Source organism: Eretmochelys imbricata, chromosome 27 (genome assembly GCF_965152235.1).
Source record: "Eretmochelys imbricata isolate rEreImb1 chromosome 27, rEreImb1.hap1, whole genome shotgun sequence".
In the NCBI taxonomy this organism is placed as follows: domain Eukaryota; kingdom Metazoa; phylum Chordata; order Testudines; family Cheloniidae; genus Eretmochelys; species Eretmochelys imbricata.
Genome location: NC_135598.1, coordinates 4,185,390 through 4,210,500, shown reverse-complemented (window position 1 = coordinate 4,210,500; position 25,111 = coordinate 4,185,390). Strand labels below are relative to the sequence as shown.

General features: G+C 50.3%; 1 protein-coding gene across 1 annotated transcript in view; it reads left to right on the top strand.

Annotated features, from left to right (window-relative positions):
- Positions 1-20,110, top strand: part of LOC144258017 (acid-sensing ion channel 2) — a 1,355,089-nt gene extending 1,334,979 nt beyond the window's left edge. The window contains exons 8-10 of the mRNA XM_077806320.1: positions 3,661-3,740; positions 17,066-17,134; positions 20,009-20,110. Of these exons, the coding sequence (XP_077662446.1) occupies positions 3,661-3,740; positions 17,066-17,134; positions 20,009-20,110 (251 nt within the window). The remainder of the gene's footprint in view (positions 1-3,660; positions 3,741-17,065; positions 17,135-20,008) is intronic.
- Positions 20,111-25,111: the final 5,001 nt, after the last annotated feature.

Genomic DNA, 25,111 nt, shown 5'->3' with positions numbered 1-25,111 from the left:
AGGGCAGGAGAGGGAGAAGGCTGTAGGTCAAGAGGATGGGAAGAACCAGCAGGAGCAGGGAGATTGCATTTCCAATGCAATGTATTGCCCTGCAACAGAAACACTGTCAGAACGTGCCATTGGGCTCTGGACTGCGATATTATAGATGTTGTTTCTCTACTAAATTAATACAGCATGTTCTGTTCATGGATGCTTTAAGCTGAATGACAGATTGGGAACATACAGTAAAATTACCTCCAGTTGCATCACTTGGCATCCTGTGTATTCCAGCAAATACAATAATGGGGAAGGTGAATAATCAGTTAACCACTTCGCCTCATACTTAGTGGATGAAGCTCTCCTGGGTACCTGCAATGGAAGAACTACTGGAAAGGAGCCCGTATCCATTGCTATTACAGATACAGTGGCTCACTGTGACTCAATATTCTTGCACAAGGGCTATCTATTGCTAAGCATATTGGTCTTTCTGCCTGTGACTGCAGCTGCCGGGGAACATTGTTTTCCCAGTGTAAATTACCAGGAAAATGATCAGTTCACAGCTTGGACTGAGGCTGTCTGGGCTAGCTTTGATGTTCGTACAGCAAGAGCAAGGAGGAGTCCTTGTGACACCTTAGAGTGCCACAAGGACTCCTCATTGTTTTTGCTGATACAGACTAACACAGCTACCACTCTGAATACAGCAAGAGGTGAGCCAGGACACTCCCCTAAGTGACAGAACACACTGCTTTGAAAGTCAGGAAGATGATAGCCATAACTATCAAGGCATTCACTGTAAAGATTAAGCGAAATCTGCATAATGCTCATTCGCATAATGTTAACAATTGGGCACTGTTCTCACCCACTCTGGTCCCAACTGCAAACTGCTCAGTCTGTGCCCCCTCCCCTTCTCTGCCCAGCTGCTAGAGTAGAAAACAAAGCAAGGGACATTTCATATGGGGACAGAACTGCATGGGCTGATCACACCTGCCTTTGTTGGCTGCTTCCATACTTTAGCTAATTGTGGTTCCAGCTGCTAACGGCTAGTGGTGGGCCATCACCTTCACTTACCAAGCTATCAGTTAATATAGTTTCTATTATTTTTGGCACTATACAGAGACACAAGCACTGATCTGATTGGCTAAGGCCCTTCTCTGGTCCCCCTCACTGGTATCTGAGCACCTCACAATCTTTAGCCTATTTGGCCTCTCAGCACCCTAATGAGGCTGGGCATGCCAGGGAACTGCAACACAGAGAGATTAAGCGACTTGTCACAGGTTACACAGGCAGCCTATAGCAGAGCAGGGAGCTGAACACTGGGTTCCTAAGTCCCAGGCTACTCCCCTAACCACTTTCCTCAGCTGGGGGAAAGGGTTGGGAGAAATTGGTGAAAATCTTTTTCACGGAAATTAGTGTGAACATTTCTGACCCTGTGGTTCACGTGACTTTGCACCCCGCTGCACTTTCATTTTTTGCCACGTTCGGGAGGACTGAACCCAAAGTCCTTTGGCAGGAAAAGGCGCCCTTGCAAATTTTGGCACGTTGCTGCAGAAGGAAAGGCTGCCTCCTCCCTAGGGGCCTCCTGGCTGGATGGCAAGAGCTCAGAGCACATGTAACACACATGTAACACCATGTACTTAGCCCTCCCAGTGCTCCTGGACGTGAGTCATGGAAATCTCACTTCCCCCATTTTGGCAACGGGCAAACTGAGCTCAGAGTCTTGCCTGAGATCTCTTTGTAAGTCTGTGGCCATATTTAAAACCCACATCTCTTGTATCTCTGCCCATTGTAGCATCTAGACAATAGCAGATGCAATAATCAGTCCCATGCAGAGTTACTCTGGGCTGGTTCCAATCAGGCTGTGCGATGCAATGTCACAAATGCCCAACCTGGTTCACGTGCGTGGCAAAGGGACGTCGTTTGTTGGTGGTCAGGGGGAAACAGTGGGAGTCCAGTAGGGAAACCTCCTCCATTTGCAAAGGAAAAAGAATTCAAACAAAAATGAATTTGCAAGAGCAGAGGTGAGTTGGAGTCTTTGCTTTAGTAGAAGCACAAAGTGACTGTTTTGCTCTTTTCCCACAACTTGACCTTAGGTGACTGGACAAACCCAGAGTGTGGCACTCCTGGAAACTCCCCAGGCACCCTCTGTCCCTCTAGTGCCTAAGCTGTGGAAATGCTCAGCTCCTAGGATGCATGGCCTCTAGGTCTTTGGGAGGATTGCAGCTCCTTAAGCCCTTTCCTCTGCTGTTATTGTCTCTCCATTTTTTAAGTAAATGACTAGAACCTACTGACGCTGCAGCCTTGAAAGTGACTCAGGCTGGATGCTAGTAAGGGTCCATTAACAGATTGATGCAATGAGATATTCATGGGGCTGTCATCACTGAGCTATGCTGTTGGACCCACGCAAGGCTAGGCGGCTGGTAAGGGCAGGAGTACAGAGAGATGCTATGGGGCTTTCTGGAACAGCAGGGCTCTGTTCTTGACAGGATTCATGCAGCTTCAAGGCTTCAGCCAGGGCTCCTGAACAGTTACGTGGGTGCGGCTTGGAAAAGCAATAGGCCCTTTGTTTCTAGGGGCAAAGGCAGCCTGGTGCAGTGGCCTATATGCCGTGAGTTAGTGTTGTCAGTCGAGGTCTCAGTGCTCAGGTACCTGCAGTGCAGTTGTCCCCTTTGCTAGCCATTGTGCAAAAGAACCTGAAAAAACAGAGGTTGTAAAGCGCTGCTAGAGAAAACCCTTTACGATGCACAACAACAGGGTCGACAAAACACAGGCCCGGTTCTGGAGTGCCATCTGCTGGCACCGTATCTATTTACCTGTATACTGGTAGCGCGCACTCCTGTAACCAAGATCTATAAAGAAAGTGGGCCATGGAGACTGCATTCCACCCCTAGAAGGTGACATTCCCCGGGCAGGGGTAAGAGGCAGCATGACCATCGCTTGTTCATGTTCTCTAAGGACACAGGATTTCCACCTGCAGATCTGTCAGCCTGCACCACACCCCCTTTAACGTGAGGAAGGATAGGTTCAGTTGCTAAGACCTAAGTCTTGTTTGTTTAGGAGTATTTTACCTTTAGCCTTCCCCTCCAGTCAATGTCAAGTGTTGAAATATTTCCCCATGCTCTATCCCAGCCATTCCAGAGGGCAGGTCAGCACCACCATACCTGCCTGCACTGTAAAACGAGCTGTGCAGCCCAGCTGACAAGTCACTGGAAACCACTTCCTACCTGGGGATTTGTTCCATCTTTTCTTTCCTTCCCTCATCCCTGGCAATTAGCGGGGGAAGGTTTCAAATCCGATGGGCTCCCCTGCGGGACACAATGCACCTGATCCTTCGTCACATTGGATCATGAGTGTGATGTGGAGTTTATCTTGTAAATGTAGCCTTTTCTCATCGCAGCGCTTGCTGACTGGAGCTGCTGGGGCAAGAAGCCATGCTCGCGCTGTGAGTGCCATCTGCAATATCACGTCACCGTCATGTCAGCCTCAGGGGAAACCTTGATGGAGAGCAATGTGGAAATTCTGGCTGTGTATCTCCTGGGATTTCATTCTTAGCTGGGAGAGAAAGGCTCTGATTGATGCTCAGAAAATCCTAGCTAAGACATAACTGATGGGTCCCCATCTGCATTCCCTGAGCACGTTTCTTTGACAGCATGTGAGTAAAACGAGCTGTTTTCTTTCCCCTAGGTGACATTGGCGGTCAGATGGGACTGTTTATTGGTGCTAGTATCCTAACAATACTAGAGCTCTTTGATTATATTTATGAGGTAAGATCTCCCCTTCTGTGTTCCTCATTCCACCGCTAAGGAGTGTGAGTGCTGTGTGATTGAGTGAGTCTGGGCACTGGGAACTCTGCCCTGTGGACAGACACCCAGCCAGACTTGGGTGCAGGGGAACACCTAGCGAGAGCCCCAGCTGTGTTGCTGCCCAGGTGCTTGTAGTTTGGCTGAGATTCACTCCTGTTCAGAAGCTTTGTCTCAGGGGGTGACGCTCCCCCAGGAGCCCCCTCCCTTCACCACTTGCCTTTGTGCCTTTCTCACAGTCATCTGCATAAAATCATCATCATCATCTTTGAAAGCATCTTGAAGTAATCCGGAGCTGCAATCCTGTGGAGAGGTGGGAAGTTGGGCCGTTCTGCAGCTCTGAGCCTGACATGGTTGGGTTGGCTTGGGCCAGCATGGATTCATGCTAGGTCTACCTTGGGCAGCCCTCTCTACACCTCCATCAGGGAGGCTGTGTCCTCGGTCCTGCCATGGAATGGCCAGTCCTGAAGCAGGCAGCTCCCTAGGGACCTAGGAACTGATAGACCGGATCAGAACCAATGTCCTCTCTCCAGCAGTGGTTGGTACCAGCTGCTTCGAGGAAAATCAATGCCATAATGGGAAATTATGGCATAACCAAGCCCTGGTGGAAGTTCCTTCCTGACCCCCACTTCAGCATCCACCCTGAAGCAGGAGGGCTATGTACCTTGAGTATTTTTATCCCATCTCATGTAAGTGACACATCACATCAATTCTGATGATCAAACCAAGAGCAAGGAGTAGCATTGCACAGACTTTTGTAACCCTGGTGCCTGTCGCCTCCCTGCTTCCTAGTCGTGTGCCAGATGTGCTGCTGGCCATGTGCCAGATGTGCTGTCCAGCAGCCCAGAGCTCTGGGGGTGCACTTGCGGTGCGGCAGGAAGGGATCTGCTTCCCTCAGTATCAATAGCATTACCTGGCAAGCCCAGTCTGCAGCCGTGAACACGCTGAGAGCGTGTTCCTCCCACACACCCTGCTGCAGCACGGGCTCTGCCGGCACTGTCCCCTCTCCAGGGCAGTTCACCTCAGCAATTTTGATTTGAGCAGTGCCGCCTGCTGGTCGTCTCGGGAATTAGCTCTCCAGCTTTGGAGCGCCCTCTGCAGGATGGTGTCTTGCCTACCGCTGGCCCCCATGTCCCTCCTGGACCCCAGTGCTCCTTTACTTTGGGGTGCTGCCCCCTGGCAGTGCCCCCACACACTGGGTTTCCCCTCCCAGGGGAACCCCCACCCTCTATCCCCATCTTGCCTCAATGACTACTGACAGTCACTGGGGCAGACTGCAGTCTGTAAACCACTCATCACGGGCAAGGGGGTTTGGACCAGCTGCCTCTGCCTAACCCCAGGCTACAGCTCGTTAGCCCCAGTACTTCTCTAGGCCTTGCACAAGGCTTGCAGCCTGGGGGGTTACCAGGCTGGAGCTCCCCAGCACTGCTCTACTCAGGTACCCTTTCTCTCTGAGGCAGCCAGGTCCTTCTCTCTACAGCTAGAGAGAGACGGACCCAGCTCCTGGCTCACAGCCCTTTTATAGGTCCAGCTGTGGCCTGATTGGGGCATGGCCCCGGCTGTGGCTGCTTCCCCAATTAGCCTGGCCTTTTCCCTCAGGAGCAAGGTAACTGCCCGGCTACACTCAGGCTGGAGTCAATGTTTGAAAATACTTACCAGAACTCTGCTCCAGACAGCTTCAGCTGAATTTAAGCCCTGCTCTTTCCTTTATGAAAGGGGCTCTTAGCCTCAAGGGGAGCAGAGAACGAAATAAAAATAAAAGTCTTTATGCCCTGGAGTTTTCACCTCCCAGTCACAGGTTCTAATCCAGCCTCAGGTGAGAGTGACTAAAAGCTGCCGTTGGCTGGCTGCTCAGAGACCCGTGGGAGATAAGAACACCGAGGCATTTTACATCAGAGGCCTACTGAGTTCCACTTTGGGTTATTTCTTTTTATGAAGAAAAAAACATAACCAAGATTCCCCCTTGGCATTACTTCTCTCCTCCTTCACCCTGTCTGTTTGTTCTAGTGAATATTGTGCCGAATCAACAGCTCAAATCCAATACCATTATCCCCATTTTACTGATGGTGAAACTGAGTCACAGAGCAGGGAACGTGATTTATCCATGGTCATCCAGCAGCAGATCCAGGAACAGACTGGGTCCAGGTCAAGTGCTCTGTCCACTAGTCTACACTTCCTCGAAGATGAAGTGCCTGTCTGGTTCCCCACAGGAAAGCAGCCACCTTGTTCCAGAGAGAAGATGGGTTTGTGATTGTAACCCAGGCCTGGGAGTCAGGACACCTGGTTTCTAGTCACGGTTCTGTCACAGACTCGCTGGGCAAGTCACTTGGTGGCTCAGTCTGACTTGTTAACACCTGCAGAGGGAGCTGAAATTGTGGTGTGAACATGCCACACACGTGTGCAAAGCGTAGTTCTTATCATCACAGCACCTGGCCCTGCTCCGCGTCCCACTGCCCAGCAGATGCCAGGGATTAGAATAGGCCATGGCAAGGCTCCTGGATGGGGCAGCGTGTAGAGGAAGCTTTCACTGCACCCCATCTGGGGTGGGATCAAGGATTTTGGTCCCCAGGGCTGTCAAACCGGAACTCAGGTCACTAGAACAAACAAAGCAAGAGGCTGGAGGGGGCCGAACCAACTCAAAGGGAGAATCTTGGCTGGTTTCTTTCATTAAAAGAAAAAAGCAGACTCCGCTGAGCCATGAAATATACCGGAGTGTATGTGCAGCATCCAGAAACTGTGGCCGGGCCAGCATGGAGCAGCTCCCTGGAGGGAGGGTCATATTGTTTCGTGTCTCTGCCTGCGATGAGCACTTCCCCTTTTTAATATCACTGGTGCCTTGGTTGAATCAGCCAGGCAGAAAAAGACGGAGCACTCGCTTTTTTTCACAGGAAGTGCAATTTGTGCTGCAAATGAAAGAAGTGGAGATATTTCCAGACACGCAAGTGGGGGGTTGAGGTTTGATATTTCATCCACCCTGGGGACCTGACGGACCCACATATAACATCCTCCGCATCACATCCCCATATTTAAAATGGGAACCCAAACATCAGGTGCATCAGGTCTGGAATGTTTCAGCGAGAGTTTGGGGCGGTGGCTCTCAGCCAGGGCATGAGTGGGGTCTGGAAGGAGCTCACATGCCAGTGGCTCCATCACCAGGGTGATGAGCATGGGACAAGCGACCCCACTACTGAATGCCACCCAGCCCAGCTGGCACTTCGCCGCCCTCTCAGCTCAGAGGCTGGATAGGCCAGAGACTCAACTTACGGTTCCTTGCTACAGGGGTGTCCATTCAGCACCAGGACACACTGATGGAGGAAGCTAGCCCAGACTGTGCTCAGCCGTCGCACCTTCCATCCGTCGAAGCACCCTGCAAGGATCAGTCAGGCCTCTGTGTGAAGGAGAAGGGACAATCTCCTCATCCATGTTTTACAGATGGAAAAAAAGCAGGCACAGAGGATCAAGTCCCAACTCTAGGTCCCAACGCTAGGATAGAACCCAGGTGTCCTGATGCCTCATCTGGGCCCCGCCCAGTCCAGTCAAAGCCATCAGCATGTCTCCCCAGGGGGAGCTTTAACTCCCCCTACCCTGAGTCCCCCATGTTTCACATCCCCAGTGCCACCCAGGAACAAGTGGGCGTCCCAGGCCCCAGCATCTGCCCGTGTTGCCAGCTCCTAAGAACAGCGAATGAGTTGGGATGTCAGGCCACATCGCGGTGGTTTCAGTTTCCATTTCGCTGAGACTGGTGATGAGTCGTCACAGAGCGAGGGAGTTGGCCGGCCCATATGTGATGGGCATGCATGCTACCTCAGCCGGACAAGCATGATATTTCCTAGGGGCCAGGCCCAAGCTGGCCTTAGTGTACACAGCAGAGGGAGGATTTGGTGGATAGTTTCAGCTGGGGAAATTTTCCCTGCATTTCAATCCTTCCCACACCCTCACCGCTGCCTTCCTTTCATCCCGTCTCCCTCCATGGTCCTCGGAGCAATGCCCTGCACCCCCATAAGCTTCCCAGCCCCCGCACTTCTGCATGCACCTGCATCATGCCCTGCTGCCCAAGGGGGCACCCACTGCTTTGCACTCAAGAGACAAACTGGGCCCCTGGCTTCATCCTGCTGTGGGGCACCAACGCTGGGAGATCATTTCAACCACCAGCCATGCCAGTTCACACCGTAGCCTTTAGAAGGGGGCAACTGGGCTTAATTCCGGAGTCTCCCCCACTCTGCCACCCCATCCTCTGGGACTCGACTGCCTCTTTCACCTCCTCTCAACAGGGGGCAGTGTAGTCCTAGGGGCAGGATGCCGGTGTGGGAGCCAGATGTCCTGGGTTCTAGTCCGAGCTCTGCTGTAGCTTTTTTGCCTGACATGAGGGGAACACGGGCCAACATGAACCCGCAAAACAGGCCTTTGTCATGCACAGGCCTCATACTGGCCTGATTTCACCCAAGCACACGCACAGCTCCCCTTGAGTGCAGTGTGGATTCAAGGCAGGGCATGGGCCTCAGTTTTCCTCTGGCTGTGAAATAGGGATAATGATACCTGCTTTACAAAGCATGTTGTTGATATGTTCACCCCACACAGCACAAATCCTAGCAGGCTGACTTGTGTCCAGACCTGCTGTGGGACAAATGGAGTCTCTCCCCTGGCCAAGGGTGTATCAGATATGACTGGGGAGACAGCCTTTTCCTGCCTCGGAAGGGGAATTTCATAACCTCGGAGCACTTTCACTTAGAGCTGAGCAAACAATAGGGTTTCCAGTTTGGGGCCAAACCACAAACTCTAAAAAAAAGTCCAGTTTGAGTTAAACCAAAACACATTTTTTCATCAAATCAAAAAAATGCAAAATAAAAAAAATCATGTTGAATTGACTGAACTGTTTCACGTTGACGCGACTCTAATTTTGTTTAAAGTTTTTCATCTGGATTTTGGCCTTTTCAGGTGGCTATCACCCTTTCTGTTTTGGGGGCGGGGAATTGGCCACATTTGAAATCGAAACGCCACCTCAGCGCAAAACACTGAAATATTTCAACGTGGAAGCGTGTTGACTCTTTGGGAAGGAACATTTCCCCAACTGAAATGATCCACCAAATGCTGTGTCCGGCTCCAAAAAATTCACTTTTCAGTGAAGAAAGAATTAGGTGAAAAAATTCCCCACACCTCTAATTTCATTAACAGTTCATAATAGCCCACTGCAGGGATCTCCCTACTCAGGCTTTGCACCACATCCTTCACAAGCTGATCTACAGGCCAGACCTGGCATCTTAAAACTCTGTCTTGGGACCCTAAATCCAGAGAGAAGCAGGCACCTGCAATGGAGTCACTTGAACAGAAAGAAGAAACTGGCTCGTCAGTGATGCAAATATCCCCCACTGTCCCCTTGGGATGGCCAGCCATAGGGAGTATGCTTCGTGGAGTGTGTGCAGCCAGAGGGCGCATACTGTCTGGTCACAGAGTGTGAATTTACAGACAAGGGATCTGCTTTGAGGGGGCTACAAATGCATGGAAAATGCCCAAGTTTAGAGAAGTGGAAAATGAGCTGTGTTTTGGAGTCTGGATTAGACATAGTGGCCCAAATCTGCATCCAGATCGATAGCAGAGCTGCAAGGCAGGCAGGGAGCCACAGTTGCCCTGATTGAGGTCAGGACAGGCGCTGATGGCTGAAAGCTACTTCAATCAAGGTTAAAAGTTAAGGGGATCTGCCTCACTCCAGAGCAGAGCGAGGGCGAAGGGCAGCTGGGGAATCTCTTTCGCTGGCGATATTACAAGCTAGACTGGATGCCCGGCTACCAGGAATGGCTGAAGGAGAAAGGAGTCAAGCCTTCCATGGGGCTGAGGGTTGAACAGAGGCCCCATCACTAGCCTGGCCCTCCCCAAAGAGGCTGAGGATTTCAAGAAAGCCTGAGGGATTTCATTTCCCAGCCGACTCATTTCCCAGCCGACTCCGACTCCCAGCCATTAACATTAGTGATCATTTCCCAAGGTTGCGAACGGCACTGTACAAAATGCAAACATCGCAGCAGGCTGTGTCCTGGTGCACTGACAGCCCAGGAGAATCCAATCTGATTCCTCACATGTGGGGCTTGCGGTAGAAGTGGCCTTCTGGAGGGATTGGGCTGAAGAGAGGATGGGAGCCTGGAACCAGGGGACTGGGAAATGGCTCGTGGTTGTGGGTCTGCATGGATGAAGACATGACAGTGGGGGAAAGGAAACAGGCTTTGAGACTGCCAAGGCTGTGAAGGAATATCATAAAAAGACAAGATCTGAGCTGTGAAAGGGGAAGACATGAAGTTTGAATTCAGTCCAGTGAGCAAGTGTAACGCCAACAAACCCCGCTTGTTGGGGGGCGGGATAGAACTGGGGACCTCTGGAGCTTAGTGCATGAGCCTCTACCGCATGAGCTCAAAGCCAACTGGATGTTAGCTCAGGCTGTAGAGCAGACTCATTTTCTCTCTCTCTAAGTGGTCTAGATGCCACTAGATGGGACAGAGCACCACAGCCAGGAGGTGTGGGGGTTACATACTTCCCCTAGCTAAGGAAGCGCTTCCCGAACCTCAGGGACTTCCCCTTGAAATCCCAGACAAGCCCCCACTTGTAATGCTATAGCCCGGTTGGTGGCAGGCGGGATAGAACCTCTGGAGCTTAGTGAGCTAAAAGCTAAAAGCCAGCTAGAACACCATACCCAGGAGGTGTGTGGGTTACACAAGCAGGGACTAAATCTGAATGGCTTCTCTCCATTGGCACCAGCTATCCTAAACCCTGTCCAGAATCCGAGAACACGCAGCTGGAACTGGGACTTCCCCCGGAGGAATGGCAAGTTGCAGAATAAGAGCACCAAGCAGATGTCTTAATTCGGGGACCACCGGCTCCCTGCATCTGTTTACCCCTCTCCAGCACTTCGGCTCTGCACTGGAGAGCTGCTGGTGAGCGCTCAGGTCCTGTCAGGGCTGGCGACTCGAAAAGCTGCCATGTCAGAGAATTGCCCCATCTCAGCAGAGCTAAGCAGCGTCAGGGATGGAGGAGCGCTGTCAGCCCTGCATGCAGCAGAACAGCATAGAGTCAAGAGGGGCCGGCATGTGCTCCAAACGTACGTTTGCTATGCTGCTCCTGGCTGCCTTCATCTTTAATGCAAAGCAGCCTGCTGATTACAGGTCCCAGCATGCTGTGCTCCTTCTTGGTCAGCCTGGGGGAGGCTATTCTAGTTATCTAGTAAGAGACATTCACTGAGAAGCTTGTGTCTCAGTGTTAGACCTGAACGAAGTCCACAGGAGAGGGGCTGCAATGGGAAATGTTCAGGAGAGTCTGCAAGAGGGGTTTACACACCATGTGCTCCTGGCACGCTGCTCTTGGGTCTCATTGCACGAGGGGTGGGTGTCAGAGCCAGGGCCCAAGTGCTTGTATTGCAGACTTAGAGCCAGGCTGCCCTGGCATGAGGCTGTACTCAGGCTGACCCAGGAGACTGGGCACAGACGCAGCAAGGGAAGGGGTACAGGGTGTCCGGGGGGTGTCAAAATGCCTGGACCTGAGCCTTCCCCTGGCTCTGGAAGGCTCCTTGCGCAGATCTGGCTGCAGGACACAGATGATCCAAGAGTGCCAGGTCTGCACCTGAGAGCAGAATGAGTCTCAATCTGCCCCTGGCATTGGGAATCTGTGAGTTTTAAAGGCACTTGGTGTCGCTTTCTGAGCTGTGCCCTACCTTCTATTGGATGCCAGGCACGGAGGCCCACAGAGGCTAAGTGACTTGTCCAAGGTCACACAAGAGAGCTGTGGCAGAGCAGGGAATTAGTCCCAAGTGCTTGGCATCCTACCCGACAGCCTTAACCATAAGGCCACTCTTCCCCTCTGCTCCTGGACCTAGTTTAACTTGACCATTTAACCAGCTCACTCTCTGGGTATGTCGCCATGTGCTCCTGTCCCTGCTACATACACCCACTTTTCCCTACTCAGCTTGCTTGTTACATCAGCTGGATCCTGCTGCCTGTCGTTGGACTGAGCAGCACCTTACTCTGAAACAAGCCAGAAGACTCTAACGCACCACTGATGGTTAAGCAGGAACAATTGCGATGCAAGCTGCTACACAAGCAGCCCTTGATTTCCAGCCGGGCTATTCACAGAGTAGAAAAGGCTATTGAAAAGTCACCCAGTGGTGGCACCCGAGCCCGGCGGTCTCTAGTGGTGTGCAACACGGATGTCGTGAGGAGGCACATTCATTTAAGCAGCATTAGTGGTACACTTCCACTGTAGTAAAGGTGGCAGAATTGGGCTTTTAGACTCTAGTCAGTTCAAGCCAGGGACTGCCCTTATTTTGTATATGCCAAGCGCTGCGCAGAATGCGGCCGTGATCCCGACTGGGGACGCTGGGTACTACAACTCCACAAATAATAATGTATCCCTTTGACAATATAGCTGTGGTTTGCCCTCAACAGCAATTCACAGGGATAACTTAGTTACAAGAGGGCTCCTCTATTGGCCGCTGAATGCAGAACATGACTGCGTAAGAGAGGAGTAAAAAACGGAAGTGCAGGTTTCCGATTGCAAACAATGACTATCTTCTGTGGGCATGTGCGATGTCATGCCAGTTAAATGCCAGGACATATGTTGTTTCACTTATTAAACAAAAAGCTTTTCCGATATTTTAGTGACAGGCAGAGAATACTTTAGTAAAATAGTTTTGACCATTTTAGTAAAATAGTTCTTAACATATGCAAATATTTTAGTGAAATAGTTTCTTTTGAACATATGCCTTTTTCAAATGTCCTGGATATTTTAGTCTCATGCAGTTTGGGGCAGTCAAATGGCATTTTCAAAAGCACCTAAATAATAAGACCTAGCACTTAGATTGTGCTTTTAAGCAGAAGATCTCAAAGCACTTTACAGTGTCCTTATGTTATAGGTGGGGAAACTGAGGCACAAAGAGAAGATGTGAATTGCTCAAGGTCACCCAGGACTCCAGTTGCAGAGTTGGGAATAGAACCTAGGTGTCCTGAATTCTAGTTCAGTGCTGTATCCACTAAGTCAGACTACTTTCCTTGGGTTTGACATATATGGCTTATTGATTTTCAGTCAGCCTTTGGCCCCTGACTTGCTTAGGTACTTTTAAACAATCCCATTTTAAGGCCTGGTCTATGCTAAAAAGTTAGGTCAGCCCAGGTACATTGCTGGGGGGGGGGGTATGAAAAATCCACACTGCTGTGAGATGTAGTTAAGCCAACCTAAGCTCCTGGTGTAGACAGCGCTAGCTTGATGGAAGAATTCTTCCATCAACCTAGCTCCTGCCTCTTGGGGAAGTGGCTTATGTACACAAATGGGAGAACCCCTCCTGTCAGCACAGGTAGCGTCCACACTGAACCGCTACAGCTACCGCTGTAGCATTTCGAGAGTAGACAGGTCTTAAATGTTATTAAAGAGGTAGTGATGCATTTGCAACGGAAGGCAGGCAGTTCTACTGACAGAGTCCCTTCTGAGCAGCCATCCATATTTGGCAGCATTATTTTGCAATAAAATATAATGAAAAACACAAGCATAAAACTTATACCGGCTTTGGAGTTCAAACATACTCTGCTCCCTGGTTTATATCTCAATCTGTGCATGCACAGAATTTGATTAAAATCCAGTCTCTCTTTTGGATTCTTTGATAAGAAGGTAATAAGAATTCTCTCAAATAAAGTTTCTGGTGGGAGGCGGGGTTCCATTCATAGAAGCTGGAGAATATTTTTCTCTTGCCAGGTTTTTTTCCTTTGGCAAACATTGATTTCTTGGCGTTATGAATGGAAATGACACTTTATTCTGTGAGACCTCTGCACAGTCGCATTGCACATCCCAAGAGTGTTATACACTGAGGCCATCTGGAAGAACTGTTAGAGATCAGTAACCTTCATTGAAAAAGGGGAAATTGACCTGCAGAACTCTTCCAGAATACCCTTTCTGGAATAGTTATTCTGGTATAATTTAGCTATTCTGGAATACCTCCCTTGTATGAACACTCTTTCCCAGAATAAAAGTGAGAGTGTCCAGATAACTGTTCTGGAATAGCTATTACCAGTCAATTTCCCCTTGTAAATGTAACCCTTCCACCCATCGGAGTTGGCAGCAACAAGGGCCAGGTTCAATATCTAGGGGATCCATTCCAGTAACGCAATGCAAACCGGCTCGAGCTCCCACCAAGTGACCTGGGACAAATATATACCACCCCCTCTGGGCGCCTCCAAGAGGCAATACTTCCCCTCTCGCAAGCACATAGTCTGAGTGTAGCAAAAGCCTTTTAATAACAGAGAGAAACAATGTGGCATTATGTTGGGGAAACACCACCAACAGGATTCATAACACAACCCATGAGCAAAAACCCACCCCAAGGAAATTGGGGCATGCCCTTTCCCTTTGGTTCTTGAGTCCAGCAACCCCAAATCACCCAAAGTCCGAAAAATCCAACGACCCAAAAGTCTCTGTCCCTGGTCAGGGCAGCCCCAGAGTTCAAAAGTTTATCTGCAGAGCTTTTACCTCCCAACCTGGGTGGAGATGGGGGCGGGGGGGAGAGAGAGATAAGGGGCACCTTACATGATCTGAAGCTGACTGCCCCACAGCTCCATAGGCCTTTGCTCCACTCCGCTCCACCAGCCGCCCCACAAACTGCTTCGCTCGGCTCCGCTCTGTGGCCCACAAGCAGCTCCCACCATCCCACAAACTGCTGCACCAGCCTGCCCACAAGGCACTCCAGCCATCCCCCAACCTGCTCCACAATGTATCTTCAGGCTTCCCCACTACTTAACACAACACTCAGTGATTTCAGCTCTTAGGTGAATTCAGCTTGTAGTAGGGGAGCCTCAGTGCTGGTGCACTATTAGCCCAAAGTAAGATCAGCAGCCTGTAACTAGACTCCTAATAGAATCAAAATTAGTTCTGATATTCCACAGTGGAGAAAGGAGGAAGTGCAACTAGCATGTAAGGCCCTCACTAAGGGGCCTATACCACCAAGTATTAATACTTGTCCCCAGCCTCTCTCAATTCACAGAGTTTTGGAACCCATGACCCTTGCCTAGCGAGTGCTATTTAGTTGATGGTGAGTCCCTCCATCATAACAAAAGGCCAAGTACAGTTCCAAGCACAGTTCCCATAATCAGGGTAATAACAATTTATTCTTCCTGCCCCAATAACAGAGACACTGGGGATCCCACAGCAGCCAAAGTGACCATTTCGGCAGCTATGGCCTCATTCTAGGCGGTGTGGGTGTGCCTATGCAAATGAGATCGGCCCCTGAAGTTCTTTTCCACAACTTGCCACACCTCACCACCAGATGTCAGGGTGGAGCTCATCCTGACACTGCTTACATCAAGAAGTCCCTATATTCTGGGGTTAGGACCCTTGGGATATTTTGGGGCTAGGATCCTTCACATAACACAAGAACCAGTGGGTCACCCATTAAATTAACAGGCAGCAGGTTTAAAACAAACCAAAGGAAGTATTTCTTCACAAAACACACAGTCAACCTGTGGAACTCATTATCAGGGGATGTTGTGAAGGCCAAAAGTATACACGGGTTAAAAAAAGAATTAGATAAGTTCATGGAGGATAGGTCCATCAGTGGCTATTAGCCAAGATGGGCAGGGATGCAACCGCATGCTCTGTGTGTCCCTAAATCTCTGACTGCCAGAAGCTGGGACTGAATGACGGATTGGCTCACTCAATAAATTGCACTGTTCTGTTCCTTCCCTCTCAAGTTTCAGGCACCAGCTGTTGTCAGATGATAGGATGCTGGGCTAGATGGCCCATGGTCTGACACAGTGTGGCCATTCTCATGTTCTTATGCAGATAGGTTAATCCATAATAGTCCACTTGCAATTTCCTTTGAAGCACCTGGTACTGGCAGTCAGAGATAGAACAAGACAGACTGCTTGTCTGATCCAGTGTGGCAGTTCCCATGCTCCTGCCAAAGTATCTTTGCCCATCCACCAGCATCCTCCAGGGTTTCATGGCCTCTCTGGAAATAGGCCTTCTTGCTAGAGCTGCTCAGGAAATGTTTGGGGTGTTTTTTCAGGGAAAATTTTGGATGAAAACATTATGTCAGAATTTTTCTACAACACGTTTCGGGTTCACCTCGAAAGCCCAACGTTCTGTGGTTTTCAGCAACTGAAAAATGTCAGATGGGTGGGCAAAAATGGGGAGGGGGGGGGGAGGCTTCTAGAAAGTTTTCACCCAGCCACCTGAGACTTTTCAATAACTGGAAACATTTCACTCGGGACGGCCATTTTCCACGGGCATTTCTGCTTTGATAAAATAGCTGCGTTCCGTCAGAAAACTGCTTCCTCTTCCCCAATTTTTTCTGTCGAGGGAGGAGACTTCCTCCCCCCCAGAAATACTGCAGATCTCCTGGGTCCTCTGTGCAGAGAACCTTTTTCTCTGCATAGCCTCCTTCCACTGGCTTCTCTGGCAGGCCTGAGGGGGGGGGAAATGTGACCCCCCCCCCGGGTCCCTCCTCTTTTGCTTTAGCCTGTCCCCTCTCCAGCCACGGAGCCACAACACTGGTGCAGGATCTGGGCCTGCTGGGCATGGTGCTTCAGAGCCAACTTATCCCCCTTCCTCAGCCTCCACTAGCTTCCTATGGCCAGAGAGCCTGGCCCTTATGCACTTTCCTCATTCAGTTGCATCAGCTTCAGTTCGGTCAAACGTGGTGCTCCACAACCTGTCAGTTTGCATTCCCAAGCAACTGGATGCAGCCATCTATCACAGCCTGCCCATGCCTGGCAGCGTCCGTTCTGTGAGGGCGCCAGGCCAGGGGACTGCCCCAGCGATTAGGCATCTCCCATGAAGTCCTTCTGCTCAACGCAACATTTGCAGCCTCCTAGAACCATGCCAGTGCTGCTGGAGCCGGATGTGCAGTCAGCCCCTGGCCCCCCACCCGGCTCATGAGGGCAGCAGGGACAGGGCCCATGTCTCCCAGATGCCTTTGCGCACTCAGCACTGAGGTATGGGGTACACAATGGGCCACAAGCCAGATGGGGGGTGGAGGGGATGGGCGGCCCATTGCAGCTCCCATCCATAGAAACATATCACCTGGAGTCAATCTTGCTGGGAGGGTCTGATGCCAGCCCACAGTCCCAGGAGCTGCACTGGAGATAGATCTGGCCTTCCACATTCCCATGGAGACGTCAAGCTGCCCCCAGGCCCTTTAGGGAGTGAATCCCAGAGAGTCTTGGAGAGTGAGTGGCGTGTCCTGCCTGTCTGGGTGCTGCTACTGCTCAGGGAGGGGAGCTGTGACTGGCTGTGCTTGCCTAAGGTAACCAAGTCTGCCTCTCTTTCAGCTGATCAAGGAAAGATTGTTAGACCTGCTTGGCAAGGAGGAGGAGGAGGGGAGCCATGACGAAAACGTGGTAAGGATCCCCATCAGTACCATCACCAGGGGTCTCCATACTGTCCAGCTGCCAACCCCTGAATGGGCTCAATACTACGGGAAATCCCATAGATAGGGAGGCAGAATGGCCAGCCCTACCACCAGGAGTCAGGCCCCAAACCTCAGGAGATGGCTCTAACAATCATGAGGTTATTTTTGAATTGGGGCGGGGGGGTCTTTTTAATTGCTTTCTGCTTTTTGAGCATTTGCGGGGGTCCCATTTTCCAGCTTCTCTTTGAAACCCTGAGGACTAGAACCTCACTTTAAAAAAAAAGAAAAGAATGAAAGCTGAGATTCCCAGTCAGGGCTTTAAGAAAAACACCACATACTGCAAGACTTGCGATAAAATCTCCAGAGTTGTCAAGAGTGAATGTGCAGAAACTTCAAGCCAGGTAGACAGATCGGGTTTGGATAAGATAGATGAAACGAAAGAAAAACTGCACATTCTTTCATAAAGCATTCACTCCAATCAATGAGAGACACTGGAAAGAACTTTCCAAGCAGCGCTCTTTGAAACACAAGAAAACAATTTTGTTCAAAATGTCAAACTTGTTTCTGTTTCACAGGGTTTGAAATTGACCCATTTGTCTATTTTTTTCATGCAATTTTCCACAGTACTGTTAACTGGCATTTTTCTTAAAACGTTATCTCCGAAACGCGTTGTCTTGCTGAAAACTGAGTGCTCAGTACCTGCTTTTTCTATGAGGAGTTTGGAAATGATTTCTATAAACATGGCAATCAATTGTCAATACAAATATTAATAAAAACGATCATGGGAAATATTGCTGAAAACGGACAATTTCAATCCCGTCGACAACTTTTTGAAAAAAAGTTTCAGTGATATTGGGTGGGGGGGATTTTTTTCGAGGGGAGTCATTTTTCAGCTACGACAAAAAAAAGCATCTTGTGCAAAACCAAATTGAAGATCTATTTCGGAGCCAAGTTTCCAGCTCACCCCTAGCAGGACCTTCCCCTCTGTGCCCACAGTGCAGGGCTTTTGGATGGCTATGGCCCAGATCCTCAAAGATATTTAGGCACTTAACGCTCCATGATTAAATGGAGGCTCATGTCTGAAAAGGTGGGTCTCCCTATAACAGCTCTGTCCAGCCTCAAATCCAGTCCCTGGGTGTCCTTATGGAATGTAACTGCATTTTCCAGCCCTCTTGATGATTTAAGGGTTGCTGTGTGGTCCTCTGCTTCTGGGGAGTCATTTTCCAGCCCTCTTGCTGATTTAAGGGTTGCTGTGTGGTCCTCTGCTTCTGGGGAGTCTCAGCAGCCTGGATGGAGAAGGGAAGGAGATGCAGGACCAAGCCAACCCATTTGGAATCTGACCCGTTCCGATATCTCCCTGGGGTTTTCTGATTCTCAGCCCATCCCCAGTCCGTGGAGAATCCAGGGGAGCATTGAGCATGGGAAGAGTAGGCACATGTCAGCTCTGAAACTCACCTCCTTGCTCTGTCTCTAGGACCCAGGAGAAGTTCAAACTACTTGCCAGCCCTGTCCATCCTAGCAGCAGGACCAAAGGAAGAGCTGGGGGGGGACTCATGGGCTGACCTTCTCCCCACAGGTTGGGCCCCATGCTGGCACTGTCCATTCAAATCATTAGCGTTGATCTGGAATCTCCCATGTAATTTTTTTCTTCGGTGGAAAATGCAGTTTCTGCAAAATTGAAATGTTCCACCTGAAGAGTTTCCAGTTTCGCTAAAATAAAAAGAAGAGAAATAATGAAAAATAAATAAAAATAACCCACCCTGGACCTCATTCATTCACCCTCACTTAATGGCAAAATGGGGAGGGGGGGGTAACCCCAATTGGCCATTTGAAAAACGTTTCTGTTTTTCACAAAACACAACATCTCAATTGGAATGGAAATGTTCACCTTGCTTTGAAATTTCCTCTCCGCAAATCTGACAACATTTTGCCCCAAATGGCGGGGCACTGTAAAATTTTTTGGTTTTGATTAAACCCCGTTTTTTCCAGTGGGAAAATATTTAGGTCCTAAAATTTCCACCAGCTCTGCTGTTAAGGGAAAGCTCCAAATGCTGGCTCCTTGCAGCCCTGTGCAGAAGCTGTGTGTGTCAGAGATGCTGCGTGTCCCTGGTGCTGAGTGAAGAGAAGGGGTGGGTCCTATGGAGAGATGCCCAAACTGGCGTGCCAGGGACACTCTGGACTGGGGATATTTCACTAGATGGGGGAAGTGAGAGGAAATGGAAGGTTCTGCTCTGCCACAATGCACTACAAAGCACAATGTGAAGCTCCCCCACCCCACCCCACCCCCCAGCTGTTACCCACTGCCTCTAAGGGTCTGGCTACGTTGCACTGTAAACGTGGATTCAGACTCAGGTTTGAGCCAAACCCCACCTCCGTCTACACAGAAATCAGTCTGACTTGGGTGAGGAACCCCTCTGGACTAAGGCTCACGCACCCTGCTGGGGTGGGTGGGGGTGGGGGCGGCAGGGGTCAGAGCCCGAGTCCTGCGGAAATGTGAGTCCAAGCGTGGATACAGCTCAAGCCGCAGACTCGAGTTCAGCAGATCTGTGTAGTGCAGTATGGATGCGTTAACACAGCTGTGAGACCCGGATCCAGCGACTGTAAACCCAGGGTCACAATGCCGTGTGGACGCTCAAGCGTGGGTTTGGAAACACTGAGTCCACAAGCCCCAGGTTTAAATGAGGTGTAGACATACCCCAAATTCGAGCCTGGAGGATCTGACATGCTCATGGGGCAGCAGGGTATACCCCGTCCCCCCCCCACCTGACTTCAATAGCAACCCCTGGCAGCGCGAGGGCTGAGAGCCGGGAGCGGCTCAGCTGCGCCTGCCCCCTGCGGTAACCCTGTTGCTCTCCTCCCCCAGAGCACTTGCGACCCCATGCCAAATCATTCCGAAACCATCAGCCACACTGTGAATGTGCCCCTGCAGACGACCCTGGGAACGCTGGAGGAAATCGCCTGCTGACACCTCCCCGCGAGCTCCGGAGTGCCAAGACCAACCGAAAGAAGACTGCACAGGAAAGTAGGGACCAAGCTCATGTTTGCATCGGGGGAAAAGGAAGAAAATCGCTATGCATTTAAAAAAATAATATATATCTATATATAACTGTATATATATTATACATCTCTGCCAAAACCAAGCAAGCGGCGCCTTGGACTTGACTAGCATCGTCCTTTCCTGTGGGGGGGCTCGTCTTTAGGATCTGAAGACACACTCTTTTTTGAACTGTACAGACCAACACAGACACTAACAAAACCACCATTTCATATACTGCCGACTGTATAAAGCACTTGCATGCCGATACTTTTTATGGCAATATATTCCTAGCTGTCTTTCTAAGCTCTGTTCCTCTGTACAGGCTCTGATTTCACTACCAAGAAGGAATTTTGCGGGCCCATCCATCCCTGAAAGTGCCGTTAATTAGGCTGTATTAGAATAAAGAAACAAACAAACGTGCAACTCTTGGACTTGCCTTACCTCCTTGTTCTTCGTGTCAGTTTGCTAGGCCGGGTCCCCCAAAGGCCTGGTGGAACTACCGTCACCTAGAGGGAAGCGGCCTAGGGACCGCATCTGCAGTCTGACTCCCTGACCTGGATGGCTCTCGGATGCCCACGCCCGTGGCTACTGTGTTGTGCTCCTCGGTCTGTAACGCAGCTTGTACAGTCTGGTTTGGGGGCATGTGGGCCGGAGCGGGCATGGGGTTTATTTTTCATTCCTTTCTGTTGTGCTTTTTCCTTGTTCTCCTGACTGATATTAAAGCTGGTCTTGTGGAAATGGCCAGGCTGTGTCATTTCTGCCTTGCCTCCTGACCCGTTCACCACTGCCCCGGCCTAAGGGCGGACAGAGCAGCTGGGATACCCCTCAGTTGGCTGTTTTGGTGGTCCCCTGAATTTGGCCCCACTGCCTTTCCCTGGTGGGTAGAGAAAGGGGGCAGCTGGGCTCACCCTCCACTGCCCACCCCTAAGCTGCTAACAGGCTGCCAATCCAGCCTCTTCCTGCTCCATCAAACAGATGAGCAGGGCCTTGCTCTTCTTCAGCCTGTGGGCACATTGGGGATTGGCCAGTACCCTCCACCCCGTCCCCTTCCCGTGTCATCTCCAGGGTGGGCTTTGTTCTTCCCCAAAGCTGGGAGCAGAGCACCCCCTCCGTTCTGGCCATGGCAGCTGCTCCCGCACCCTGGCGCATCAGGGGACATCAGAAGTACCACACAACTGATTGGGACCAGAGCGCTCCTGGGGCTGTTGATTTTATTCCTGACCCGTGCCCCACCCCCGAAGCCACACACATATTCCCAAACAAACCCCGTGGCTTCCCTCCCAACAAGCCCCAGCACGGCTATGAGATTGCCCGGGCCTGCCCTAGCACAGAGTCTAGCCTGTCAATGCCACTGCAGGAGAGCAGCTTGGAGTGTCCAGTGTCAACCTCCCACCCTGCCCGCTAGTCAGCTGCTCTGAAGCGTCTCTCGGATTCAGACTCCTGGAAGCACTTGCTTGGCTATGATTCTCTTTGCAGAGGAGCTGGAAGCAGACCCCCTACTGGGGCCTCCTGGGTCCCCCTCCTGTAGCCTTCCAGAACGCAGCCCAAACCTCCAGACAGTCACCACGGCTCCTCCTGACACTGCAACAGACTTGATGCACTGGCAGTAAATAATGCACCGAACCCTGCTTGCCTGGACCTCCAGCTCCCTTCAAGGCCCCAGCAGGGTCCTTTCTTGGCAGCCAGATGCTGTGAATAGAACAAATGACACAAATGTCAGCGAACGGCAGTATGACGGGCCAGCTCCTCAACTGGTGTGGATCAGCACACCTCAGTTGGCTTCTATGGGTTTATGCCAATTTACACCACTTGGGGATCTGGCCCTACATGCTTCCTGGGTCTCAGGCAGGGCCGTCCCTTGGACAGCACCAGCATTGGGTGTATTTAGTGGGTATTTAACTATTTCTAATCAACAAAGAGTTTTACCTTTTCCTAGGTTTCAGAGTAACAGCCGTGTTAGTCTGAATTCGCAAAAAGAAAAGGAGTACTTGTGGCACCTTAGAGACTAACCAATTTATTTGAGCGTGAGCTACATCTCACTTCATCGGATGCATACTGTGGAAAGTACAGAAGATCTTTTTATACACACAAAGCATGAAAAAATGGGTGTTTACCACTACAAAAGGTTTTCTCTCCCCCCCACCCCACTCTTCTGCTGGTAATAGCTTATCTAAAGTGATCACTCTCCTTACAATGTGTATGATAATCAAGTTGGGCCATTTCCAACACAAATCCAGGGTTTAACAAGAACGTCTGGGGGGGGGGAGGGGTAGGAAAAAACAAGGGGAAATAGGTTACCTTGCATAATGACTTAGGGGGGAGAGAAAACCTTTTGTAGTGGTAAACACCCATTTTTTCATGCTTTGTGTATATAAAAAGATCTTCTGTACTTTCCACGGTATGCATCCGATGAAGTGAGCTGTAGCTCACGAAAGCTTATGCTCAAATAAATTGGTTAGTCTTTATGGTGCCACAAGTACTCCTTTTCTTTTTACCTTTTCCTAGAAAGTACAAAATTCCATGCCTCTCCCTGACCTCAATCCCAACCCCAACTTCATGTAGATTGGGGAGCAGCATAAATTCTGGCCTCACTGCATTTCCAGTGCGTATGGATTGCAGGGATGCAGCCTTGAGATGTCGCTAACACGCCCCACCAGATGAGACGGTGCTTCCCAGAACATCCAGCACCCGGAGCTGTTCGCTCTGGAAAATCATAGAATTGATTGAAAGGCTTGTGTAGTCTGTTTCACAGCCCCCTGTTTCTGCAATCCTTATGCCCACCTCTGTCTGGCCATTTTTTGTTTTGTACGTCAATGACACCGCCGCCCGTGACAGTCATGTTTGTTAGTGACCATGCGTTCGAAGGGAACAGTGTACCTTGTCAAAATGATACCGTGTGCTACAGCTTTACACCAATAAAGAGAAACAAAACAAAAGTTCGTTTCACAGAGATCTGAGCTTGGCTGTTTTTATTAGCCTGGACAAGCGGGACTTGGGACAGAGCACATGGGATGGGTTTGTCTATTTATTAGCAGCAACAGCAGGGGCATGGGCAGTGCTGGGAAGTGTATGAACCAAGTGACTGATTTTGCATCACGTTAAGGAATAATGTCTTTTTATCAACACTTTGCAAAGCACACCCCCAACCTGGAGAAGGGATGGTACATATCAGTGTTCCCTCTAAATTTTCCCATACATGTGCACAATGCATTTTGTTATGTGCACCAATACGGAGGTGCTGTGTCACGCATCACCTCCATACTGGTGCATATAACAAAATTCATGTGGCAGGGGTGGGGGCCAAGGAATTCAGAGTGTGGGAGAGGGCTCAGGGCTGGGGAAGAGGGTTGGGGGTGCAGGAGGGTGAGGGCTCCGGCTGGGGGTGCAGGCTCTGGGGTGGGGCCGAGGATGAGGGGCTCAGGGCTGGGGCAGAGGGCTGGTGTGAGGGCGCCGGCTGGGGGTGTGGGCTCTGGGGCAAGGCTGGAGATGAGTGGTTTGGGGTGCAGGCTGCCCCGGGGCTACAGCAGGGAGAGAGGACTCCCACCCAGCTCTCTGTCCCCACAGCAGCACCTAGGCGGTGGGAGAGAGGTGCCTTTCCCCTGGCCACTGCAGCTCCGGGCGGGGGCTGGGTTGGGTTGGGGCCAGAGGAGGGGCTCCTCTCCCTGCTGTGGCGGGTCCGGGGCTGGGGGAGAGGCATCTCTCTCCGCTGCAGCCCTGAGCACCAGTGCAGTGCTTAATAGGCTGCTGCAGAATCGCGCAGCTTAGAGGGAACTTAGGTACCGTTCTACTGCAGGTACTTCCAAGGCCCATCACCATTGCAGCTGAGCACCTCAGAGAGGCACAGAGAGGTTAGAGTGACTTGCCCCAGGTCACCCAGGAAGTCTGTGGCAGAGAACAGAATTGAACCCAAATCTTCCACGTGAATGCCCCAACCACTGGCTCATCACACTGCGCTTCTCAGCCCAACAGAGCACTGTTATTGCAATGACTTGTGTGTGAGCCTTAATACACAGGCTTGCAGAGACACAGAAGGATCATGGACTGATTAGGGCGCTACCTAGGCTGCAAGAGACCAGAGTTCATGTCCCAGCTCCGCTACAGACACCCAGTGTGACCTTGGCCAAATCATGTAGCCTCTCTGTGCCTCAGTTCTCCCACTGTAAAATGGGGGGAATAGCCTGCTCTACCGCAGTGCAGTGCTGTAAGGCTCAATACATTGCAGGTTGCGAGGAGCTCAGATCCTACGGGGATGGGAGACAGGTAAGCACCATAGATAGATAGACAGCAGCATAGGGGGAGAGTGGTTTGGGAAGGACGGAGTGGGCTAAAGAGGAGGAACAATGACAGTGTGTAAATATATCACCTGCTTTCGAGTAACTGATAGCTCAGAAGAAAGTGATCTACAATATTTACGGATCAACGTCCTCACAGGTAATGCACAAGACGGCGTATGATTTTGTGTGTGCTATAAAAGGCCAAGTCACACTAGGGAACAGTTTGGCTGGCTCCTTAAGCCCCTAGCTATAACGTGTAAGAGAAAAAGCTGTGTGATCATAGCAGTCTTCAGCCTGAGTGGCACACACTGGAGGTCTCTTGCTGCTGGTACTAAAACATCCTTGGAATTTCTTAATATGACAAATAACAATTTCCTAACTCAAAACGTGCTGCATCCAACATGGAGGAATTCTGTATTAGCCCTCATCTTGGCAGATAAAGAGAAATTTATCACAGAATGGAAAATTAATGGTGCTCAGGTGCAGATGATCATAACTTGATCACATTTGTGATGTGCAAACAGAATAAAGTCCAAATCACCAATATACACTTGATGCTTTAAAAGACCCAGTTTCATAAAGCTGAAAGCTATTTTGAGCCAAATTAGCTAGAAGGAAAATGTAAACAGAAAAATATGAATGATAATTTAGGAAT